The 20554-nt window shown below is 35.5% G+C and overlaps 2 protein-coding genes across 3 annotated transcripts in view; one reads left to right on the forward strand and one right to left on the reverse strand.

Moving 5' to 3' along the window:
• The first annotated feature begins 514 nt into the window (after window positions 1-514).
• Window positions 515-12594, forward strand: SATL1 (spermidine/spermine N1-acetyl transferase like 1). The gene is made up of 6 exons (XM_010983404.3): window positions 515-1225; window positions 4664-4715; window positions 10361-10441; window positions 10862-10963; window positions 11601-11641; window positions 12294-12594. The coding sequence occupies exons 1-6, from the start codon at window positions 515-517 to the stop codon at window positions 12462-12464; spliced, it is 1158 nt and encodes a 385-aa protein (XP_010981706.2). The 3' UTR covers window positions 12465-12594.
• Window positions 12595-16141: 3547 nt separating this feature from the next.
• The window catches only part of APOOL (apolipoprotein O like), a 64198-nt gene continuing 59785 nt past the window's right edge, over window positions 16142-20554 (reverse strand). For both annotated transcript variants that reach the window (XM_010983398.3, XM_031445998.2), the window contains one exon: window positions 16142-16709. In XM_010983398.3, coding sequence (XP_010981700.1) covers window positions 16621-16709 — 89 coding nt within the window. In that variant the 3' untranslated portion in view covers window positions 16142-16620. The remainder of the gene's footprint in view (window positions 16710-20554) is intronic.

The following is a 20554-nucleotide window of genomic DNA, read 5'->3' on the forward strand; positions in this document are numbered from 1 at the left end:
GCGAGCCCTGTCTTGCCTCTCCCTCACCACATGGGGGAGCACGTACACACGTAGGTAATGGCATTGTGACTTCACTATGACGCAGTGAAGGTGCAAGGAGGTGAGGCAGTAATACTCCCCCAGGGTCATTTTCTACTCCCTGTCCCTTCCAGCCTGTTGGCAGGGAAAGGCCAGATGACAATCTGAAACCCAGCCAAGCCTACAGCTGTTACAGCTGGATGAAGTCAACTCCAGCGAAACGGAGGCATCAATAATCTTCTTTAGGTAGCCCTCCTTTATTTTTGCCATCCTCATCTAGATAGAGGGGTATCTCGAAGTACGAATCAAGTTGAGAAAAACCAGAAACATCCTACAGCCTCCCACCACAGCACTTTAGTTAAGGGCTCCTGTTACATCAAGAGACTTACTCATTGGCCAACCAGTCGTCTGCCAGCCCATCATCCACCAACCAGTTCTAAGTCAGTCAGGCCTTGGCCAACCAGTTCTCAGCCAGCCAGACACGAATCAACTGGGCATGAACCAATCAATCACAAGCCTACCAGACTTTAACCAACCAGGCGTCAGACAACCAGGCATGAACCAATTAAGCAGGAGCCAACCGGACACAAACCAACAGGGCATGAAGCAACCAGGCATGTGGCAATCAGGCCCATGCCAAATAAGCACAAGGCAACCTGGCACGTGGCAACAAGGCCGAAGCCAATCAATCATGAGTCAGCCAGGCACGAGGCAAGCAGGCATGAGACAATCAGACCTGAGCCAATCAAGCATGAGCCTACCAAGCCTGAGGCAACCAAGCCTGAGCCAATCAGGCGCAAGTCAACCAGGACCAAGCCTAACAGGCATAAGCCAAACAGGCAGGAGCCAACCAGGTATGTGGTATCCAGGCCCAAGCCAATCAGGTGCAAGTCAACCAGGCCCAAGCCTATCAGGCATAAGCCAAACAGGCAGGAGCCAGCCAGGTATGTGGCATGCAGGCCCAAGCCAATCAGGCGCAAGTCAACCAGGCCCAAGCCAATCAGGCATAAGTCAAACAGGCAGAAGCCAACCAGGCATGTGGCAACCAGGCCCGAGCCAACCACATCTCAGCCAACCAGACATGAGGCAACCGGGCATGAGGCAACCAAGAGGGAGCCAATCAGGTGTCAAGCAATCAAGCTTGATTTCTTTCCGAGTAAGACCTGCGGAGGCTCAAGACTGCCTGGAAATCCTGCGTCTAATTAAAGTAAGCTGCTTTCTTCTCATTCCATGGAGCTTCACGGCACTAATTTAGGGCTTAGGGTAAGGAAAGCATAGGCTGGGTTTGAAACCTAGCTCTGCTAATTATGACCCATATATACAAGCTTCTGGAGGTTACATAACCTCTATAAGCTTCAATTTACACATCTAAAATCAAGACCATAGTACTATCTATATTGAAAGATTGTTGTAATGATTCAGTAACGTAAAATGATTACACATAAGTTGCTTGACTTATAGTAGGGGGCTCAACAAGTCATGGGGGAATCAACTTACGAATATTTCAGGGACCTATTGTGTTGTTCCTCTTGGGGAAATTTTAACTTTAAAAAAGGATCTTGGATAAAAGGAATGCTTAACTCAAATGAATGACCTGTCAGCGATAGAATTTCAGATATTAATGGCTAAGATTTTAGGGTAGGGCGTCTTGCTTTGAAGACCACATGTACTTGTAGAAGCTAATGATTGCCCAGAAAACATTATTCATCCACAACAAATTTTCTGTATAATTTCAGACAGTTCTTTTACTCCGGAAGTCCATCCAGAGATAGCTGCCCAGGAGTCCAAAGAGCTGGGTTAAAAATTTCTGATTTAAAAGTTCATTTTAATGGTTTTCCTGGAAATCATCCCAACACAGTAAAGGGAACAAACTAATAGCTATAGCTACTGCGCTGAAGTTCTGTGGCACTCAAGGTAATCATTTAATGTGACGCACAGCCTAGACAATTCCACATAAAAGCCTGTATAATAGCAGTAGCCTAGATTTATTTTAATGGAATAAATATGTGGCTGGAACAAGGCACAGGTTATAGGTAAGAAAAACTTATGAAAGAGTTTTGTAATGAAAATGTTTCCATCTACTAATATATTTAATCTCCTTTAAATAAGGCTAAATTTCTGTTTTAGTGGACAAAATAAAATACCAGAAGTTTTCCAGTGAAATCCATCTGCTGAAATGGTGCAGATCTGTAAGAACTGGGTTATCTGTCTTTCCATGCCTTCCATTCTTTTCTGTCCCAAGTTCCCCTCACATCATTTCTCTAACTGGCATTAATCTGCATGACTAGCTCATTGATCAAAAGACTATGCCCAACATGTTAATTATGCTGGAAGCACATTTTTCTAGGTAGAAAAATTTTAAAGAGATTTTGTAGTTTAGTACCTGACACCCAGGTAGCAATTAATAGATTTATGATTGAATGACAGCGAATCTCTCTGTCCAGAAAACTTACCTACATTATCTTTCCAAACAATGCCCTTTGTAATCACCAAAGGTAAAATACATCACTAGATTCTCCCACTTCAATGAACCTGTGTCTTGAAGTTCCTGACGACATTTACTTTTGAATTTGCCTCTTGTACCTGAATATACACTAGATGTTTCTTGGAAAAATTTTTTAATGGATATTCATTGCAGAAAATAATAGGAAAGCTAAATTACTCTGCATCATAGACATGAATATAATTATTAATTAGCTCTGAGCTTTATATTCTTCTCTAATACATGCATGTCCATTCATCCTAACTCCTATTCACAGCTAGCTTTGCAAAGCATTCTCTCTTTGCAAAGGGATCTATGAGAGTTTGCCATCAGAGCAATTCATTCCTTAGCTGAGTATTTTGCAGGTTTTATTTACTGTCCTGACACTAAAATTCTTCCAAGTGTCCTCTGTATGCATCCGGTTTATCCTATTCTTGATCACCACACCAAAGCATTATTTGCGGATCTAGTCACTTTTTAGCTAGGCAGCTATAACTGTTGCTTACCAGACTTACCATTTAAAGCCTTTTATCATGGTGGTTCTCAAAGTGTGGTTTTTGGACCATTGGTGATCCATAGATAAGTACTGTGCACTATAATATCTGATTTTTGCTCATTATGCAGACATTGAGTGCCTACTAGGGGAAGGCCATGTGCTAAGTACTATAAAGGATATCAGATTATTGAATTATACTCACTGCCCTCAAAGAGCTTACAGTGTCTCAGGGAAGGTGCTCTAAACAGTAGCCAAATGCTCAAACTCCATTGGACTTTGGTTGCCATGAGAATAAAATCCATATTTCTCACCAACACTCTACATAATCTGGCCCTTGCTGTCTTCCTTATATATTTAAAAAGTTTTTTCCATTATAAATGTAATGCAATTCCAGTCAAAATCCTCAAATTTTCACGTGGAAGAATAAGCATGTGTTTTTAGAAAAACTCCAAAAACATTAATGTGGAAGGGTTATCCTTACCAGATATTATAAAGCTGTAAGTAATTAAAATACTATGGTAATCTATTACCATAGATGCAGAGATAGATCATTGGAAGAGAATGGAGAATCCAGATGTTCTCTTAAGTATATATGAGAATGTGGTACATGATAAAGTGGACATTTCAAGTCAGTTAATAAAAGATGGGTTATAAAATAAACAGTGTTGGGATAATTGGGGGGAAAAGATTAAGGTGAAATTCCACCTTACTTTTTACACCAACCCCCCCCCCCTCAATTAATCAAGTATTAATATAAGGAACTTAAAACAGATTGGTGGTTGCTAGAGGCAGGGGTTGGGAGATGGGGAAAATGGGTGAAGGTAGTTAAAAAGTAAGGACTTCCAGTTATCAGATAAATAAGCTCTGGGGATGTAATGTACAGCATGGTGACTATAGTTAACAATACTGTATCGTATAGTATTGAAAAGTTATTAAGAGAGTAGATCTTAAAAGTTGTCATCACAAGAAAAAATTTTAACTATGTGAGATCATGACATTAACCAAACTTATGTGGCAATCATTTTGCAATATATACATATATCAAATCATTATGTTGTACGTCTTGGACTAACACAATGTTATATGTCAATTATATCACAATAAAACTGGAAAAAATAAAATTAAATAATTTGTTAAGAAGGGAACAAAAGTGACTAGTTTTATAATTGCAAAGTGGGATTGCCTTTCAAAGCTTGAGATCCAAACCATGAAGAATTAATTTGAATGTGTAGAAAAATGATATAGTTAAAAAGCCAAATAAAAAAGTTTAAAGCTAAACTGAGAACACCTCACAAGCAAACACAATGGACTTTTCTGTAAAGTCTATGAGCTTTATAATACATAGACTTTGTGACATCCACCTCGAATACTCAGAAACACTTTTGGCTTTACTTCCTGATTTCTGGTTGTATTCAAGGCTAGTTACCTGGGCAGTTGACCTTCACAGAATTGATGTATCGAAATAGTTAATCTCGCTCTCTATATATTCTTTTTGCTGCAGGTACGTTTTGGATTTTAAGTTTCTAGATGACTGGGGTTATGTCTGACTCACTTTGAATACTACCCAAGACATCCTATGTTATTAAATGCTCAATAAAAACTTCATGCTTGTCAACTTAACAATTTGTTACTAAACCATAAACTGAAAGTTTTCTCTACTTTGACAGGAATTGGCTGCCTGTGAAAACATGGTAGATGCAGTGAAGTTAACAGCAAAGGGTAAGGTGTTTTATGGTATTTTCAGAGCTAGAAAAAGAAACATGGCATAATGTATGCACAAAGCACTACTTGTACCTGGATATGTGGATGCTGCTGTCCTTGGTACACAAAGAAGTTGTCATTAATAGTATCTAGTTGTACAGGACGTAAGTTTGATAGCTTTGTCAGTGCTCTACTATTTTTTATTTCCCCATTTTTAGTATGAAATTGATATTTAAGAGCTTTTACATTTTACAGCGGGAATAGATTTCAACTAAATTTAACTAAATTTTGAAATGTAAAATGAGAAGTGTAGTTGGTCAAAGAAAGTATAATTTAATGCCCAGTATGTTAGTAGTAGCTTGTTAGGATGAAATGGGTAAAGGCAAAATTACTTAAAATTATTTTCAAGATATTTACTACATTTTGATAGCCAGCAGTATTAATAGGATAGGCTAGTGTTTTATGATGAATTGCAATATTTTAGGCAGGAAATGTGAACATTAAGAAAAGAGATGATTACAGTGTACAGACAGTCTCTGACTTACTTATGGTTTAACTTAAGATTTTTGACTTTATAGTGGTTGGAAAGAAATACACATTCAGTAGAAACTGTACTTCGAAACCTGATCTTTTCCTGGGCTCACTATATGCAATAGGTTGCTCTCACGATGCTGGGCAGCAGCAGTGAGCCACAGCTTCCAGTCAGCCACGTGATCATGAGTGTAAACAGCTGATACACTTACAATCATTCTGTACCCATATAACCATTCTGTTTTCACTTTCAGATAGTATTCAATAAATTACATGAGATATTCAACACTTTAATATAAAATAGGCTTTGTGTTAGATGATTTTTCCCCAATTCTAGGCTAATGTAAGTGTTCTGAGCAGGTTTAAGGTAGGTTAGGCTAAGCTATGCTTTTCGGTAGGATAAGTGTATTAATGCATTTTCAACTTACGATATTTTCAACTTATTTTTGATGGGTTTATCAGGATGTAAACCCATCGTAAGTCAAGTGTATACAATTATACACTTAGAATTTAAAGTGAATCTGAGGATTGGCTATACCATTCATGTGAAAAAGAATGTTAGAATTTTGATAGGGATGGCAATGAATCTTTAGATCACTTTGGGTAACATTGGCATCTTTATATGTTAAGTCTTATCTATGAACACGGGATGTCATTCAATTTATTTAGGTCTTTAATTTCTTTCAACAATGTTTTATAATTTTTGGTATGCAAGTATTTCACCTCCTTGATTAGATTTATTCCTAGGTATTTTATTATTTTAGGGTCAATTGTAAATTGAATTGCTTTTTTAATTTATTTTTTGGTTTCTTCTTTGCTAGTGTATGGAAACAAAACTGATTTTTGTTTGTTGATCTTTAACCTGCAACTTTGCTGAATTAATTAGCTCTGGTAGATTTCTTTTGGGTTCTTTGGGATTGTCTATCAATAGGATCATGTCATCTGCAAATAGAGATCATTTTACAACTTCCTTTCTGATTTGGATGACTTTTATTGCTTTTTCTTGTGTAATAGTTCTAGCTCTAACTTCCAGTACAATGTTGAATTTCAGTGGTGAAAGTGGCCATTCTTCTTTGTTCCTAGTCTAGGGGGAATGCTTTCAGTCACTGACCATTGAGTATGAAGTTAACTTTTTTTTTTTAACAGGTAATCTTTATCATGTTGAGGAATTTCCCTCTATTACTAATTTTCTGAGGGCTTTTGTCATAAAAGGGTGTTGCATTTTGTCAAATGTCTTTTCTGCACCAATTGAGATGATCATATGTTTTTTCCTCCTTTGTTACATTAACGTGATTGATTTTATGTTGAGTCATCCTGTCATTCCTAGGATGAATCACACTTGGTCATAGTTAATAATCCTTTTAATATCCTGTTGGGTTCAATTTGCCATTTTGTTGAGTCTTTTTGCATCTATATTAATAAGAGGACATTGATCTTTATTTTTTTCCATGTGATGTCTTTATCTGTATTTGGTGTCAGAATAATGCTGACTTCATAGAATGAGTTAGGAAATGTTTCTTCCTTTTCATTTTTTTTGGAAGAGTTTGTGGAGGATTGGTGTTAAGCCTTTAAATGTTTGATAGATTTCCCCAGTGAAACCATCTGGTGGTCCCTGACTTTTCTTCATTGGGAGATTTTTTTTTATTATTGATTCAAACTCATTATAGATCTGCTCAGATTTTATTTCTTCTTGAATCAGTTTAGGTAATTTGTAAATTTCAAGGAATTTGTTCATTTCTTCTTGGTTGTCTAATTTGGTTGATGTATAATTCCTAGTATTTGATTATAATCTTTTTTATGTCTGTAAGGTCAGTAGATTTTAATTACTTGCACCTTTTTTCCCTTTTTGTCTACCTGTCAATTTGTTGATTTTCTCAAAGAATCAACTTTTGATTCCATTGATTTTCTCTATTGTATTTCTATCCTCTATGTTTATTTCTGTTCTAATCTTTATTATCTTCTTTCTGCTAGCTTTGAGCTTAGTTTACTCCATTTTCTAATTCCTTAAGGTGTAAGTTTAGGTTATTGCTTGAGGTCTTTCTTTTTGTTCAATGTTGGCTGTGAATTTCCCTCTGAGCACTTCTTTCACTGCATCCCTAAGTTTTATATGTTGTTTTCATTTGCTTTCATCTCTAAGTGTTTTCTAAATTCCCTTTTGACTCCCTTCTACTTTGAGCCACTGGTTGCTTGAGTACATTGTTTAATTTCCACATATTTGTGAATTTCCTAGTCTCCTGTTGATTTCTAGTTTCAATCCATTGTGATTGAAAAATACTTTGTATGGTTTCAGTCTTTCAAAACATATTAAGACTTGCCTTTTTGCCTAGCATATGGTCTATACAAGAGAATGTTCAAGAAAAATGTGTATTATGTTGTTCAGTGGAGTGGACTGTATATTTCTGTTAGGTCCAGTTGATCTATAGTTTTGTTCAAATAATCTATTAACTTACTTATTGTTTAATACATTATTGTAATTGATGTAATGAAGTTCCCTATTATTATTTTAGAGCTGTCTCTTTCTAACTTCAATTCTGTCAATATTTGCTTCATATATTTTGGAGCTCTGATGTTTGGTGCATAAATGTTTGTAATTGTTATGTCTTCTTGGTGAATTGAACTTTCTATCATTATATAATATCCTTGTCTGTTGTAATAGTTTTTTTACTTAAAGTCTATTTTGTCTGATATTAGTAATCATCCCAGCTCTCTTTTGGTTACTATTTACATGAAATATCTTTTTCCATCATTTTACTATCAATCTTTTTTTTTAATCTAAAGTGATACTCTTATAGATAGCATATAGTTGGATCATGTTTTTTCTTAAATTAATTCTACTAATCTTTGTTTTTTGATTATAGCATTGAACTCCTCACATTTAAAGTTAACTACTCACAAGGAGGGACTTCTGATATTTTCTTATTTGTTTTCTATATAGGTTTTTTTGTCCTTCATTTCCACCATTGCTACCTTCTTTTGTGTTGATTTTTAGAGTAAAATGTTTCGATTCCCTTCTCATTTCCTTATGTGTATATTCTATAGACATTTTCTTTGTGGTTATCATGGGGATTATACTTAACATCCTAAAGTTATAATGATCAAATTTGAATTTATACTAGTTTAACTTCAACAGCATACAAAAATTCTTCTTCTATACATCTCCATTCCCCCATTTTATGTTACTGATGTCACAGATTACATCTTTATACACTGTGTGCCCAAGAACACAAATTAATGATGAATTTTATGCACTTGTCTTTTAAATCATGTAGAAAATAAAAAGTGTAATTACAAACAAAATTAATATGACACTAGTCCTTTATAACTGCCCATGTATTTACCTTTAACTAGGCACCATTACCTTTATCTTTATTCCTTTGTATGACTTTGACTTACTATTTAGCTCCTTTCCATTTCAACTGAAGGACTCCTTTTAGCATTTTATGCAGAGCAGGTCTAGTGATAATGAATTTCCTCAGGTTTTTTTTTGGGGGGGGTGGGGTTCTGATGATATCTTAATTTCTCCCTCACTTTTGAAGGAAAGTTTTGGTGGATATAGAATTCTTGGTTGACAGGTTTCTGCACTCCTCCCAAACCACCCTCACCCCCTCCTCCAGCACTTTGTCAATCCACTGCTTTCTGACCTCCAAGGTTTCTGATGAGAAATCATGTGATAATCCTATTGAGGATCCATTGTATTTGACAAGTTACTTCTGTCTTGCTGCTTTCAAGATTTTCTCTTTGTCTTCAGCTTTCAGCAGTTTGATTTGTGTCTTGGTTTTGATCTTTTTGGGTTTATACTACTTGGTGTTTGTTGAAATTCTTATATTTATAGCCTGTCTTGGTTTTGATCTTTTTGGGTTTATACTACTTGGTGTTTGTTGAAATTCTTACATTTATAGCCTGATGTTTTGGGAAGTTTGGGAAATTTGGGAAGTTTTCAGTTGTTATTCAAATTTTTTTTTCCTTTTTCTCTCTCTCTTCCCCTTCTGAGAGTCCCATAATGTGTATGCTGGCCCATTTAATGGTGTTCCACAGATCCCTTAGGCTCCATTTACTTTTCTTCATCTTCATTTTTTCCTCAGACTTGATAATTTGAGTTGTCCTATCTTCAAGTTTACTTATTCTTTCTTTTGCTTGCTAAATTCTGATTCTGAACCCCTGCAGTGCACTTTTCATTTCAGTTATTATACTTTTAAGCTTCAGAATTTTTGGTGAGGATGTTTTTAAAAAATAATTTCTATTTTAGTGATATTCCTATTTTGTTCATACATCTTTTTCCTGTCTTTGTACATGTCTTCCTTTACCTCTTTGAACACCTTTAAGACAGTTGTTTTAAAGTCTTTGTTTAGCAAGTCTGACATCTGGGCTTCCTCAGGTACGTTTTCTGTTGATTTACTTTGTTCTTTTGAATGGACTATACTTTCCAATTTATTTGTATGCCTCGTGATTTTTTTATTGCTGTTGTTGAAAACTGGACAGTTTAATCTTACAATGTGTTAACTCTGGAAATCAAATTCTCTGCCTTCCCCAGTGTGCCTGTGTCACAGATCAGTCTTTTTTTTTTTTTTTTAGATCAGTCTTGAGTTGAATGTTTAAAGGTGTTATGAGGTCTTTTCTAAGTCTCTGTCTTTCCCTGGTCATGCACAGTGGCTTTCTAGATTCTCCTGTATATATGGTTATTTTTGAATGTCTAACAAAGCAAGTATGGCTCCTTTAAATCTCTTGGAAGCTGCTTTAGTTGGTGGAGGTTAGAAAAATAGTAGCCAACCTCCAGGTCCTCATCTCAGCATTCAGAGTAGCAATCCACTCCAGAAAGTCAGGTTGCTGTCCTTACAGCTACCTGCCATGAGGTGGGGTGGAAGGTGGTGGAGTGGGGGAATGGTGTGCTTGGAAGCCACTGCTGGGCTGATAGTTGAATTTTGCCAAAATTAACTGCAATTTACCAGCCAAGCTGTCCTCTGGAAGTTGCATGTATTCAACTAAACCTAGAGACAAAATACTCACTTCAGACAGTTTCTGCCAGTGCAATTGTTGTATAGGTGAAGAAGGGAATTCTGGTGCTACCAACTCCACCATCTTCCTTCTCTCTACTGTAAACTTTCTAATATATTTTATGTGAATTTATATTTCAGATTTACTCAGGGATGGCTTTGGAGAAAATCCCCTTTTCTACTGCCTGATCGCAGAAGTACACACTCATCAAAAACCAACAAGTAAAATAAATCTTCCTCTTTCAATTTAATCTGTAGTATATTTTCTCTACCCTGAAAACAAAGTAGTTTGATAGCATATAATTACTATTAAGTAGAGGTGAAGACTGTAAGTACATAAATTCAGTCTTGTTTTTTAAAAGAGAAAATGTGTGGTATATACTTATGTTTGTATATGCATAGAAAAACATTGGGGAAAGAATATACTCCACACTGTTAAAAGATGGTTTATCTCTTAAAAGTTGTATTCTAAGGGACTTAAACCTTCTACATTATACATTTGTGTATTGTTTGAAATTTTGTATGGCAAGCTTTTATTACTTTAGTGGTTTTAAAAAAACACACAGATATTCCATTTTGGAGGAAAAGAACATTAGAAGATTCAAAGCATTAACCTCTTTGTTCTCTCTTTCATCTTCCTAGGTAAAGTGACTGTTGGATTTGCCATGTACTACTTTACATACGACCCCTGGATTGGCAGGTTACTTTACCTAGAGGACTTTTATGTCATACAAGCTTACCGAGGTCAAGTAACACTTATAGTATTACTTATACTTAAAAAATTTAAATGGTATATTTTAAATTATGAAGCTTTAGTATAAAGATGGAGTTTAAGTTAGTTTATGTAATTCATTTCTATTCCATGATCTTGATCACTATCCTAGTTATGCTTGCATATGGTAAAGACTCAATCACAGATTAGAAAAAGATTTACTAGTTCCCATCAAGGCTTGAATAAGCCAAGTTATAACTATACTTTTATCTTTAAAAAATGGTTTTACATTTTGTGTTGGTTTATCTACAAGTAAATAAGAAATATACTCTGTGATAAAATGATAGTGACAAGGACTCATTTCCTTTTCACTGATCATTAAAATAAATCTAAAATGTTTTCCATTACCTTTGGAACCACACTCCAATTAGGAATAACAGATATGAAAAACATTCATGAGTTGAGTTTCAACACAAGCTATTACAAATATATATATACTATATATATACACATACACACACAAATATATATATATATATATATATATATATATATATATATATACCAGATAGAGTTCTATATTTTATTTCTTTTAAACTAAAGCAAATAACTTGCTAAATTGAATTTTTCAACTCATGTTTTTTTCATTTTGCTTTATCTATTTAAAAGGTCTAGGTATTGGAGCTGAAATGCTGAAGAGGCTAAGTCAGGTATATATTGCAGTTAGTATTGCTATTCTATATGCTGTCCTTTCCTTCATTAAATATTATTATTTAACCTGGCATAAAGTAGATAATTTATCTTACCATCTGAACATAACCTCAAAATATACTTTTTTATTCCAATTAAACTGGATTTTCAAATCAGTTACTCATACAGGTCAAATTTATGTCCAGGTAAAAGCTGAGTGCTATTTAATCCACAACCACACTATATACCTTTTTGCTATAAAGCAGAAGTAAGCAAAAGGGATATTAGAAGGCAATTTTACCCCCAAAATAGGTCCATAGTATGAATATGAGAACAGTGTAAAAACAAGATCCTTTTGGATTTTGGAAATATATATGAGAACTTTAGGTAAAATTTTTCTATAGAATAAGAAAAAACAGTGAGTTGGATTTATAGGAAAACCAATATATGGACTTGGCAAACGAGTTGTGGGCTTCTACTAAAGACAGGTTTTTAAAGCTCAATAGGACTTTTTTCTTTTTACAGATTTAGAGAAGTCCAAGAGATAACTATCATATTATTATTTGGAAGTATTATACACACACAGTGCCTTGCATATAGTAGACCTTCAATAAACGTGTTAATGAAGACTATACTTTCAAGTAAAATTAATTTCCATTTGTTTTTAAACAGATAGCCATCAGAAGCCAATGTAGCTGCATGCACTTTCTTGTCGTCATTTGGAACCAGGCTTCTATTGACTACTACACTCGTCGAGGGGCTTTAGACCTTTCCTCCGAGGAGGGCTGGCATCTGTTCAGGTTTAACAGGGAAGAACTCATGGACATGGCGGGGGAAGAGTGAAAGATGACTCATCACACTTTCCCACAACATAGGCTCCAACATTTGAATGTCACCTGAGCCCAACAGCAGTTTGACTTTGAGTGTTGTACAATACAGCAAGTGACGAAACTCTGGTTTGAGCAGATCTTTTACTTTGACACAGATTTTGTAGATAGTCAACTCTCCATCACCCAGACTAATATACTAATGGGTAGTAGCAGAACTGATGATTCAAAAGAGCAGATAATTCAAAAATCACTTATATTTGGCTTTAGTGTTGGTGGCACGATATCATGTACACACAAACACCATGCAGAGAGAAGCGAAGCAGTTTTCTGTTTATTGATTTTTGGAAAAGGGTTTATATAGGACATGCACGATGCCTCACATATCATCTAAGTTATGACAATGTTAATAATCTTAATCTATTTAGGTCCCCAAGTTCCTGCAGCAAGCACAGGCTGTTACATGATCAAGGACAGATTGTTTTAAAGTTCATCACGAAACTTCATTAAGTAGGCCATCTCTTATCCAGCCGGCTGTGCCTGTCTTAGATTGTCCTCCTCTGAGGATCTTACCCATCATTGGCTATCCAGCCATCCATACTGGATACATGACATTCCTCACAGCTTGTTTATTAGTTCAGCCCATGGCTTATTCTCTAGAGCCTTCAGGCGGGGGCCTACATTTAGGATATTAATTTTTTTGATCTCTTACCTTATTAAATTTCAGATGCTTATATTTTTACATTTTAACACATCTGAAATTGAGATAGGTATAATGATCAACTAAGAATCTATCTTAGATTTGATGAAATATGGGTGCATTTGATCATATACAGATCTGAGGTAAAAATAAATTCATTTAAAATATTGAAGCTAAATTTTGAAAGGTTTACTTACAAAAAACTAGTATGTGATCTGCTTCCCCACCTTGAGCAGCTCAAGTACCACTGCCTCCTTGACTTCCATCTCAGAACTACATTACATCTCTGAACAAGTATAGTTCTTTGGTTGTACCTATCTTAGGGAAGATACTATGTGTAATACTGTATTTGTATATATTTTTATCCTTTCTAGGAGAATATAAGGCTTTTGATGGAATTATAATTATTTTTGCATCCTGTGTTACACCCAGCATGGTAAAACATGTGGGTTCCTACTATGTATCAGGTATTCATGGGCATAAAAGTTACACAAAGATGATTCAGTCATACCCACATGGAGCCTTGTAAGTGAAAATATACTAAACTAATTTTAGTTTTATAATAAATTGTATAGGCTATCATAGCTATACATACCAAGTGTAAGGGAATGTACAGGAGAGGGCATTCTACCTTGGAGAATTGAGAAAGGCGACACTGGGTTTGAAGGATGAGTAGGAAGTTGGAATATGGAGCAGGATGAGACAGGGAAAATTCTAAGAGACACCAGCATAGGCAGAGGAAAAGAGACATAGAAGAGCAAATCATGTCCAAGAACCAAGCGATATGTTATAGATAAAAAATATACGTTAGTGGTAGGGTGGGTAGGGAGAGGGAAGGTAGGATTTAAGTTTAGCTGGGATCATATATGAAGGGCCCTGTATGTCATGCTAAGGGGTCTTGGTTTGACTGGGTAGGCAGTGATGAGCCACTGAAGATTTCAGGAAGACAGTTACCCATAACAGTTGTTAGAAAGAAAACTATGTCATAATAATATGACAGATGGGTAAGAAGAGTAGGGTAGCAGACACTGTATGTTAGCTTAAACTTAACACCCATTCCAAATTCCTTACTCCTTGCCTTTCTCACTATAGACAAAAATATGATTTGCCAATTTTCCTTGAGCTAACTGTGGCTACATGACAAATTCTGGTCAAGATATAGACAGAAGTCTTTTGAGAGAGATTCTAAGAAAGCATTTACTTTTCTGATAAAAGGGGGTGAGAAGTATCTGGTACAGTTTGTTTTAATCCTTCCTACTCTGAATGTGTGTTCCCCAGAGGTATAGCAGCCATTTTGTGACCATGAGGTGACAAATCAAGATGCTGAAGAGCAGAATGTAAAGAGAAACTGTCTAAATCCTTGATGACACCAAGCCACTATACCAACCCTGTACAGCCTAATTCTAGACTTTAAATAGACTCTTATTTACTTAAGCTACAGTTAACTGGTTTACTGATATTTATGAGCAGAATGCACTCTTTTTTTTTTTGACTTTTTTTTATTGATTTATAATCATTTTACAATGTTGTGTCAAATTCCAGTGTAGAGCACAATTTTGCAGTTATACATGAACATATAAATATTCATTGTCACATTTTTTCCTCTGTGAGCTACCATAAGATCTTGTATGTATTTCCCTGTGCTATACAGTATAATCTTGTCTATCTAGCAGAATGCATTCTTAAGTGACAGAAAGCATGATTGATGGCAGGCAGATTAACCAGAAGACTACTTTAATAATCCAAGAAAGTGATGATGAAGACTCAAATGAGAGCAAGGATTACAGAAGGTAGACTAGATCTGAGAAGCATAGAAATGAGAGTGAGATAGAGACAATTTAGCTTTAGGTATATAGATATTGGGGGTATCTATGGGATATAAGATGGCTACAACTGATAAATCATTAGAAAGATAGGTGTACAGCTCTGGAGAAATATGGGAGCTGAAAATATAAACAGTAAGGATATATAAATGGTGGCTGAAGTCAGTGAAGAATGTTGAATGAAAATGAGAGAGCACAGAATGAGAAAAGACTAGAAATGCAACTTGAGGAGCCTCAGCATTTAAGGGGATCAGAGCAAGAGAAGAATGAAGAATAACAAGAGGAGCAGGAAAGACACCAAAGGGAGGAGTGAGTTTTAGGAGGGAGTGGCCAAGAGTCAGTTATTACAGAAAATTCAAGTTGGTGTCACAAGTTAGAGAGGAATTGAAATTGATGAAGTAAGAAAGTGACATTAATTACTTTTTAAAAAATTTATTTAAAAAATTTAAAACTTATTTTTATTTGTTTAAAAAAAATTTTGTTTGGGGGAAGTAATTAGGCTTATTTACTTATTTTCTAATGGAGGTACTGGAGATTAAACCCAGGACCTTTGGCATGCTAGGCATGCACTCTACCACTGAGCTATACCCTCCCCCTACTTTTTTTTATGAATTATGAAAATCATAGGAAGAAGAAAGAGAGCCCACAAGGAAGAGGTGGGGTTAGGGAAAGGTATTTTGTTACTGTTTTTAGATAAAGAAGATCTGATGTTATTTACAGGTTGAGGAAAAGAAATGAGTGAAAAGAGAAACTAAAGACTTAAAGGTTAAACAGGATGGAATATGGTCCTGGAAAAGATGGGAAGGAATGAGATTGGGAACACAAATAGAAGCATTAGCTTTAGAAAAGGGGATGCCTGGCTGGAAAGAGGTAAGTCTTGAAGGTAGATGGGAAGAAGCTGGGAAAGGTTATATCTAATGACTTATTGTTTTTCACTATGTAATAGGAGACACAGTCATCTTTGGCAGGTAGAGGAGTTTGAGAATCAAAGGTGTGTAATACGTCTCCTGGAGAGCAGAATAGGAAACCACCTAGGAACGTAGGAAGGACTGCTAAGCAGCACTGGGGGGGTCCCATGTAGCATATGGTCCTCTTAAATAGCTAGATGTATTTTTGGATATTTAAGAGGAGTTAACATTAATAAAACAAAGAGACAAAACCAAGCCCAAGTGTCATAAAATATGGTTATTTTATTCCAGCTCTGGGAAATGAAAAACAAAATTGGGGGGAGGGAACACATCCTTCCACACACCATTCTAATTTAGCTGACATTAATTCAGAAAAGCTAAAGCAAATGTATATCTGTATATGTATACATATTTATATATACACATACATATTTTTTCAGATTTTAGTCTCATCAGTGTTCATATATTTACTTTATTTTTATTTCTTTATAAATGCCCTTAAAATGATCTAATGCATACTAATACTTCTACCTCTGCCTCTTCATCAATCATTTAATATTGTCAGGATTGTAGTCACATTTTGTGTTTTAATCACTTATGTGATTCGTCAAACCGTACATTAGAAGATGTAAGGGAAAAACTTGGTTTAAGTTAATACTCTGTGCATCAGTTACCAATTACATGATTTTTTCATCATTATTTGCCACTTCACACATCTTGTAGTTCTCTCTGCAGACTAGTTCAGCTTCTAGTGCTGTACATATCTGCATCTTCTGGATGGGACTGCCCATGATCCATGAGCTTGGGGTCAGGCATAAACTGTGTAGCACCTGATAAAGTATTAAAATGAAAAAAATTAGTCATTCATTTAACAGATTTCTTGTTGATACTGGGGATGCATTAGTGAACAAAACAGATAAAAATCTCTGCCAACACGGACATAGCATTCAAGTTGGGTGAGAGAGAGAATAAACTGAGTAAAAAATGTATTAGAAGATGGCAAGTGCTTTGTAGAAAAATAAAACAGGGAGTGCTTGAGTGATGTGCAGTTTGAAATAGGGTGACCAGGGGAAGCCTTCTAGAACGGTGTTATTTGAGCAAAGAACTGAAGGCGGTAACAGTATGAGCCCTATAGATACCTGATGGAAATGCCTTATAGGAGAAGCAGATGGCAGGTATGATGTACCTGAGGCACACTGGAGGAACCACAACATGGCCAATATGGCTGCAACAGAGTAGGCAAGGTGTGGTGATGGTGGGTGCAATGAGATTTGGTAGGAGACACGATCAGAAAACAATGGAAGGCTAGGCCAGACGGGGCCAGGGCAAAGCTTTTCTCTTTTATTCTAAGTGAGATGAGAAGTCACTGGGTAGTTGAGGAGTGACATGATATTATGTTTTTAAAAAGATAACTCTTGGCTCTGGGGAGAAGAGACTATAGGGGAACAAGTGGGGGAGAAGAGACCATAGGGGAACAAGTGTGGAAGTATAGGGAGACCAGTTAGGAAGCTACTGCAGTATCCCCACAGACAGCTGCTGATGGCTTTAATTAGGGCAGTAGCAGTGGAGGTGGTGAAAAGGAATTGCATTCTGGATAACTTCTTAAGGTAGGATGGACAGGATTTTCTAAATGGATGGAGTATGTTGTGTGAGAGTCTCTTTAACTTGGGGAACTGGAAGAAAGGAGCTGACATTTACTGAGATAGGGAAAAATGTAGAAGCACATTTGAGGGAAGGCAAATGAAGTGTGTAGTTTTGGATGTGCTATATTTGAACTGCTAACTAAACATCTGAATCCAAATATTGAGTAAGCAGCTAGAAATGTGAATCTGTAGAGTTTAGGAGTACCCTGGGCTGGTTTATAAATTTTATGTTCCTAGGCTATATATGACATTTAAAACTCATATGGGACCATATGAGATCATCCAGAACATCAGAAAAGAGACCCAAGGAATGAACCCTTTGGATACTCCAACTTTTTGAGGTTAAGAACATTAGGAGAATGTAGCAGAGAAGGCTGAGATGGAACAGCCAGTCAGTGAAGCAAGAGAACCAAGAGTAAAGGATACCCCACAGGCCAAGTGAAGAGACTGTTTCAAGAGGAAGGAGTAATCACTTATGTTAGAAGTTACTGATGGATTACATAAAACAGAGATTGAGAATGGACTCCTGGATTAGGCAACGTGTGATTCAGTGGTAAACTTGAGAAGCTGACTGTGTGCTAGGCAAGATGCTACATTATTTTCATGCGTTATCTCACAATTCTGCTCTGAGACAGATGATATTTTTATATTATCCTTGCTTTACAGATAAGGACATTTTAATTTAGAGAGGTTAAGAAGCTTGACTAATGTCACCCAGCTGATAATAGTGGAGCCAGGACTGAATCCAGTTTTGTCTGACCACCAACACAACAACTCTGGCTCTTCTGTAAAATGGGGGTTTACAGTAGTGACAATATCATACCATTATTTTTAGTATTCAGTATAATGATGCACACAAAGTGGTGCATATAACACTCTGTGCATGGTAAGTATGTAAGAACAATTTTTATATTTACTTTGTGACATAAGACAAAAAATACTTTTCTCAGAAATTTGTTTTTATTTTAAATGTTTGTCAAACTCTGATTCATTTTGAAAGGATTTTTTATATTTGGGAGACACATTTTTTTCCTATAGGAATTTAATTTCTAGCTCTACGGTGAAAACAAAAGGGAGAAATAGATTTATACACAATTATTTATTTTATACCTATCATTTCAGAAACAGTTTCTGTTTTATAAACTGTGATAGACCTACATGTAACTTCACTACCAAATAGATTTTAAAAGCAGCCAGGTATTAAATAATCACTACTCATGATACGAATACTGTTCTCCACAGAATAGAGATTTTTAATCTGGGATTCCTTTGGGGTAGGGAGGGGTTTGGGGATAGAATTCATGTGATCTGAGAACTTGGGTGGGGGAAACTTGTCTTTATTTTCATTTACCTCTGACTAAAAATGAACGTTTTCTTCAATAATGAATGCAGGTAACAAACCACAATAGTATTAACAGTTCCTTAGATTTTGTCACTAACAGAAATCACAGATATTTTCATATCACACTGCAGTTGCAGATATCTTGAAATATATACACTTATTTCAAAACTATGGCCTTTATCAGATATGTTGTTAGATATTATTATATATTACTATGTGTTTTAATTTATGTTTTGTTTTTTAGGGAGTTAAGCTTTTATTTATTTATTTATTTTTACAGATTTTTAAAAACTTTTTTTTTTTATTGAGTTATAGTCATTTTACAATGTTGTGTCAAATTCCAGGGTAGAGCACAATTTTTCAGTTATACATGAACATATATATATATTCATTGTCACATTATTTTTCACTGTGAGCTACCATAAGATCTTGTACATATTTTAATTTATACATTTAAAAACATTCTGAGAAGGGGTCCGTGGCACACAGACCTGGTGCACACGGACCCCTTAAGCAACTGGTTCTGCCTGCTCCTTTCTCATGCATCTTTGCTGCCGCCTGGTGGAAGCCTTTGCTCAGTACAAGTGAAAAGGGTACTATGAAATAGTTTTAGCAAACACACTATAGTAAGCATTGACAAATAATTATTTTATAGAAGTCTCACTGTCTATAATTTGCTTAACAATGTCTATCAATTGACTAAATTCTGTAACACTTCTACTCACTTCCTTAATTTATATTCTTGTCCAAAACTGGTCAAAGATTCAGCTCACCCAAATTTGAAAGGCTCCTTTGCCTTTACATCTCTACCTCTCAAAATTTGTTGAAAGGCTTCCAATTTTTAGTTCATCCATAGCTTATGTCAGACATTATTAACTAGGGGAATATGCACAGAAAATTCCTGTGGAGCTTTTCCTACAATCCACCTGCTTGGAGGCCTCTGGAGATTCTGATTTATAATTCTTGTGTAGAGTGAATTTTAGGGGAAAAAAAAAACCTCAAGAAATTGTGAGGTGGATCTCTCTGGTTTAGAATCACTTAGCCTAGGTCATCTGATTTCTGCCTTTTTAAAAAGGTTCATCTCATGCTTTTCTGAATAAGTAAGGATTATATATTTCCTCTTAGAAATTTCTTCATCCCTTTGGATCAAGGGCTCTCTTTCCTCCTAAAGAATTCGCAGTCATAAAACTCTTGTTGAATCACAATCCCCTAATCATTATAATGCTTTTCTTTGTACTTCATCATATTTTTAATCTCTAATAAAATATAATTTATGCTTAAGTTTTTAGCAGACTTTTTAAAAAGCTGGTGTTAAACAGGAAATGAGTAAAGATGTTTAAAGTTATAAAATGAACTATTGTCTGAAATAGCAATTAGGTGTGATCTGTTCACTGATAATTTAGTTCACACTTTATTTATATTTTAAGCAAGTTAGTGTTCACTAATAAATTGCTGAATGAAGTTTTGATTGTTAAGAGTCTATTTTTCTTTTGTATACAATTGGGATGAAATTCAGTATTCAGCTTCTCAGTAACTGAAACACTTAAAAAGATATTAGTCACTGTAAAGTACTTTCTCATACTGTTCTATTCTTTCCATTCTTTTTTTCTCTCTGTGCTTTGGTTTGGCTATTTTCTGTTGACCTGTATTGAGTTCATTACTTCTGTTTTTGTATACAGTCTACTAAACC

The sequence above is a fragment of the Camelus dromedarius genome, chromosome X (genome assembly GCF_036321535.1).
Source record: "Camelus dromedarius isolate mCamDro1 chromosome X, mCamDro1.pat, whole genome shotgun sequence".
Lineage (NCBI taxonomy): Eukaryota > Metazoa > Chordata > Mammalia > Artiodactyla > Camelidae > Camelus > Camelus dromedarius.

Coding starts and splice junctions, on each gene's coding strand:
- SATL1 (XM_010983404.3), top strand. CDS start 515: ATGAACCAATCAATCACAAGCCTACCAGACTTTAACCAACCAGGCGTC. Junction 10,442..10,861: donor CACTCATCAAAAACCAACAA/GTAAAATAAATC, acceptor TCATCTTCCTAG/GTAAAGTGACTGTTGGATTT. Junction 10,964..11,600: donor TGTCATACAAGCTTACCGAG/GTCAAGTAACAC, acceptor TCTATTTAAAAG/GTCTAGGTATTGGAGCTGAA.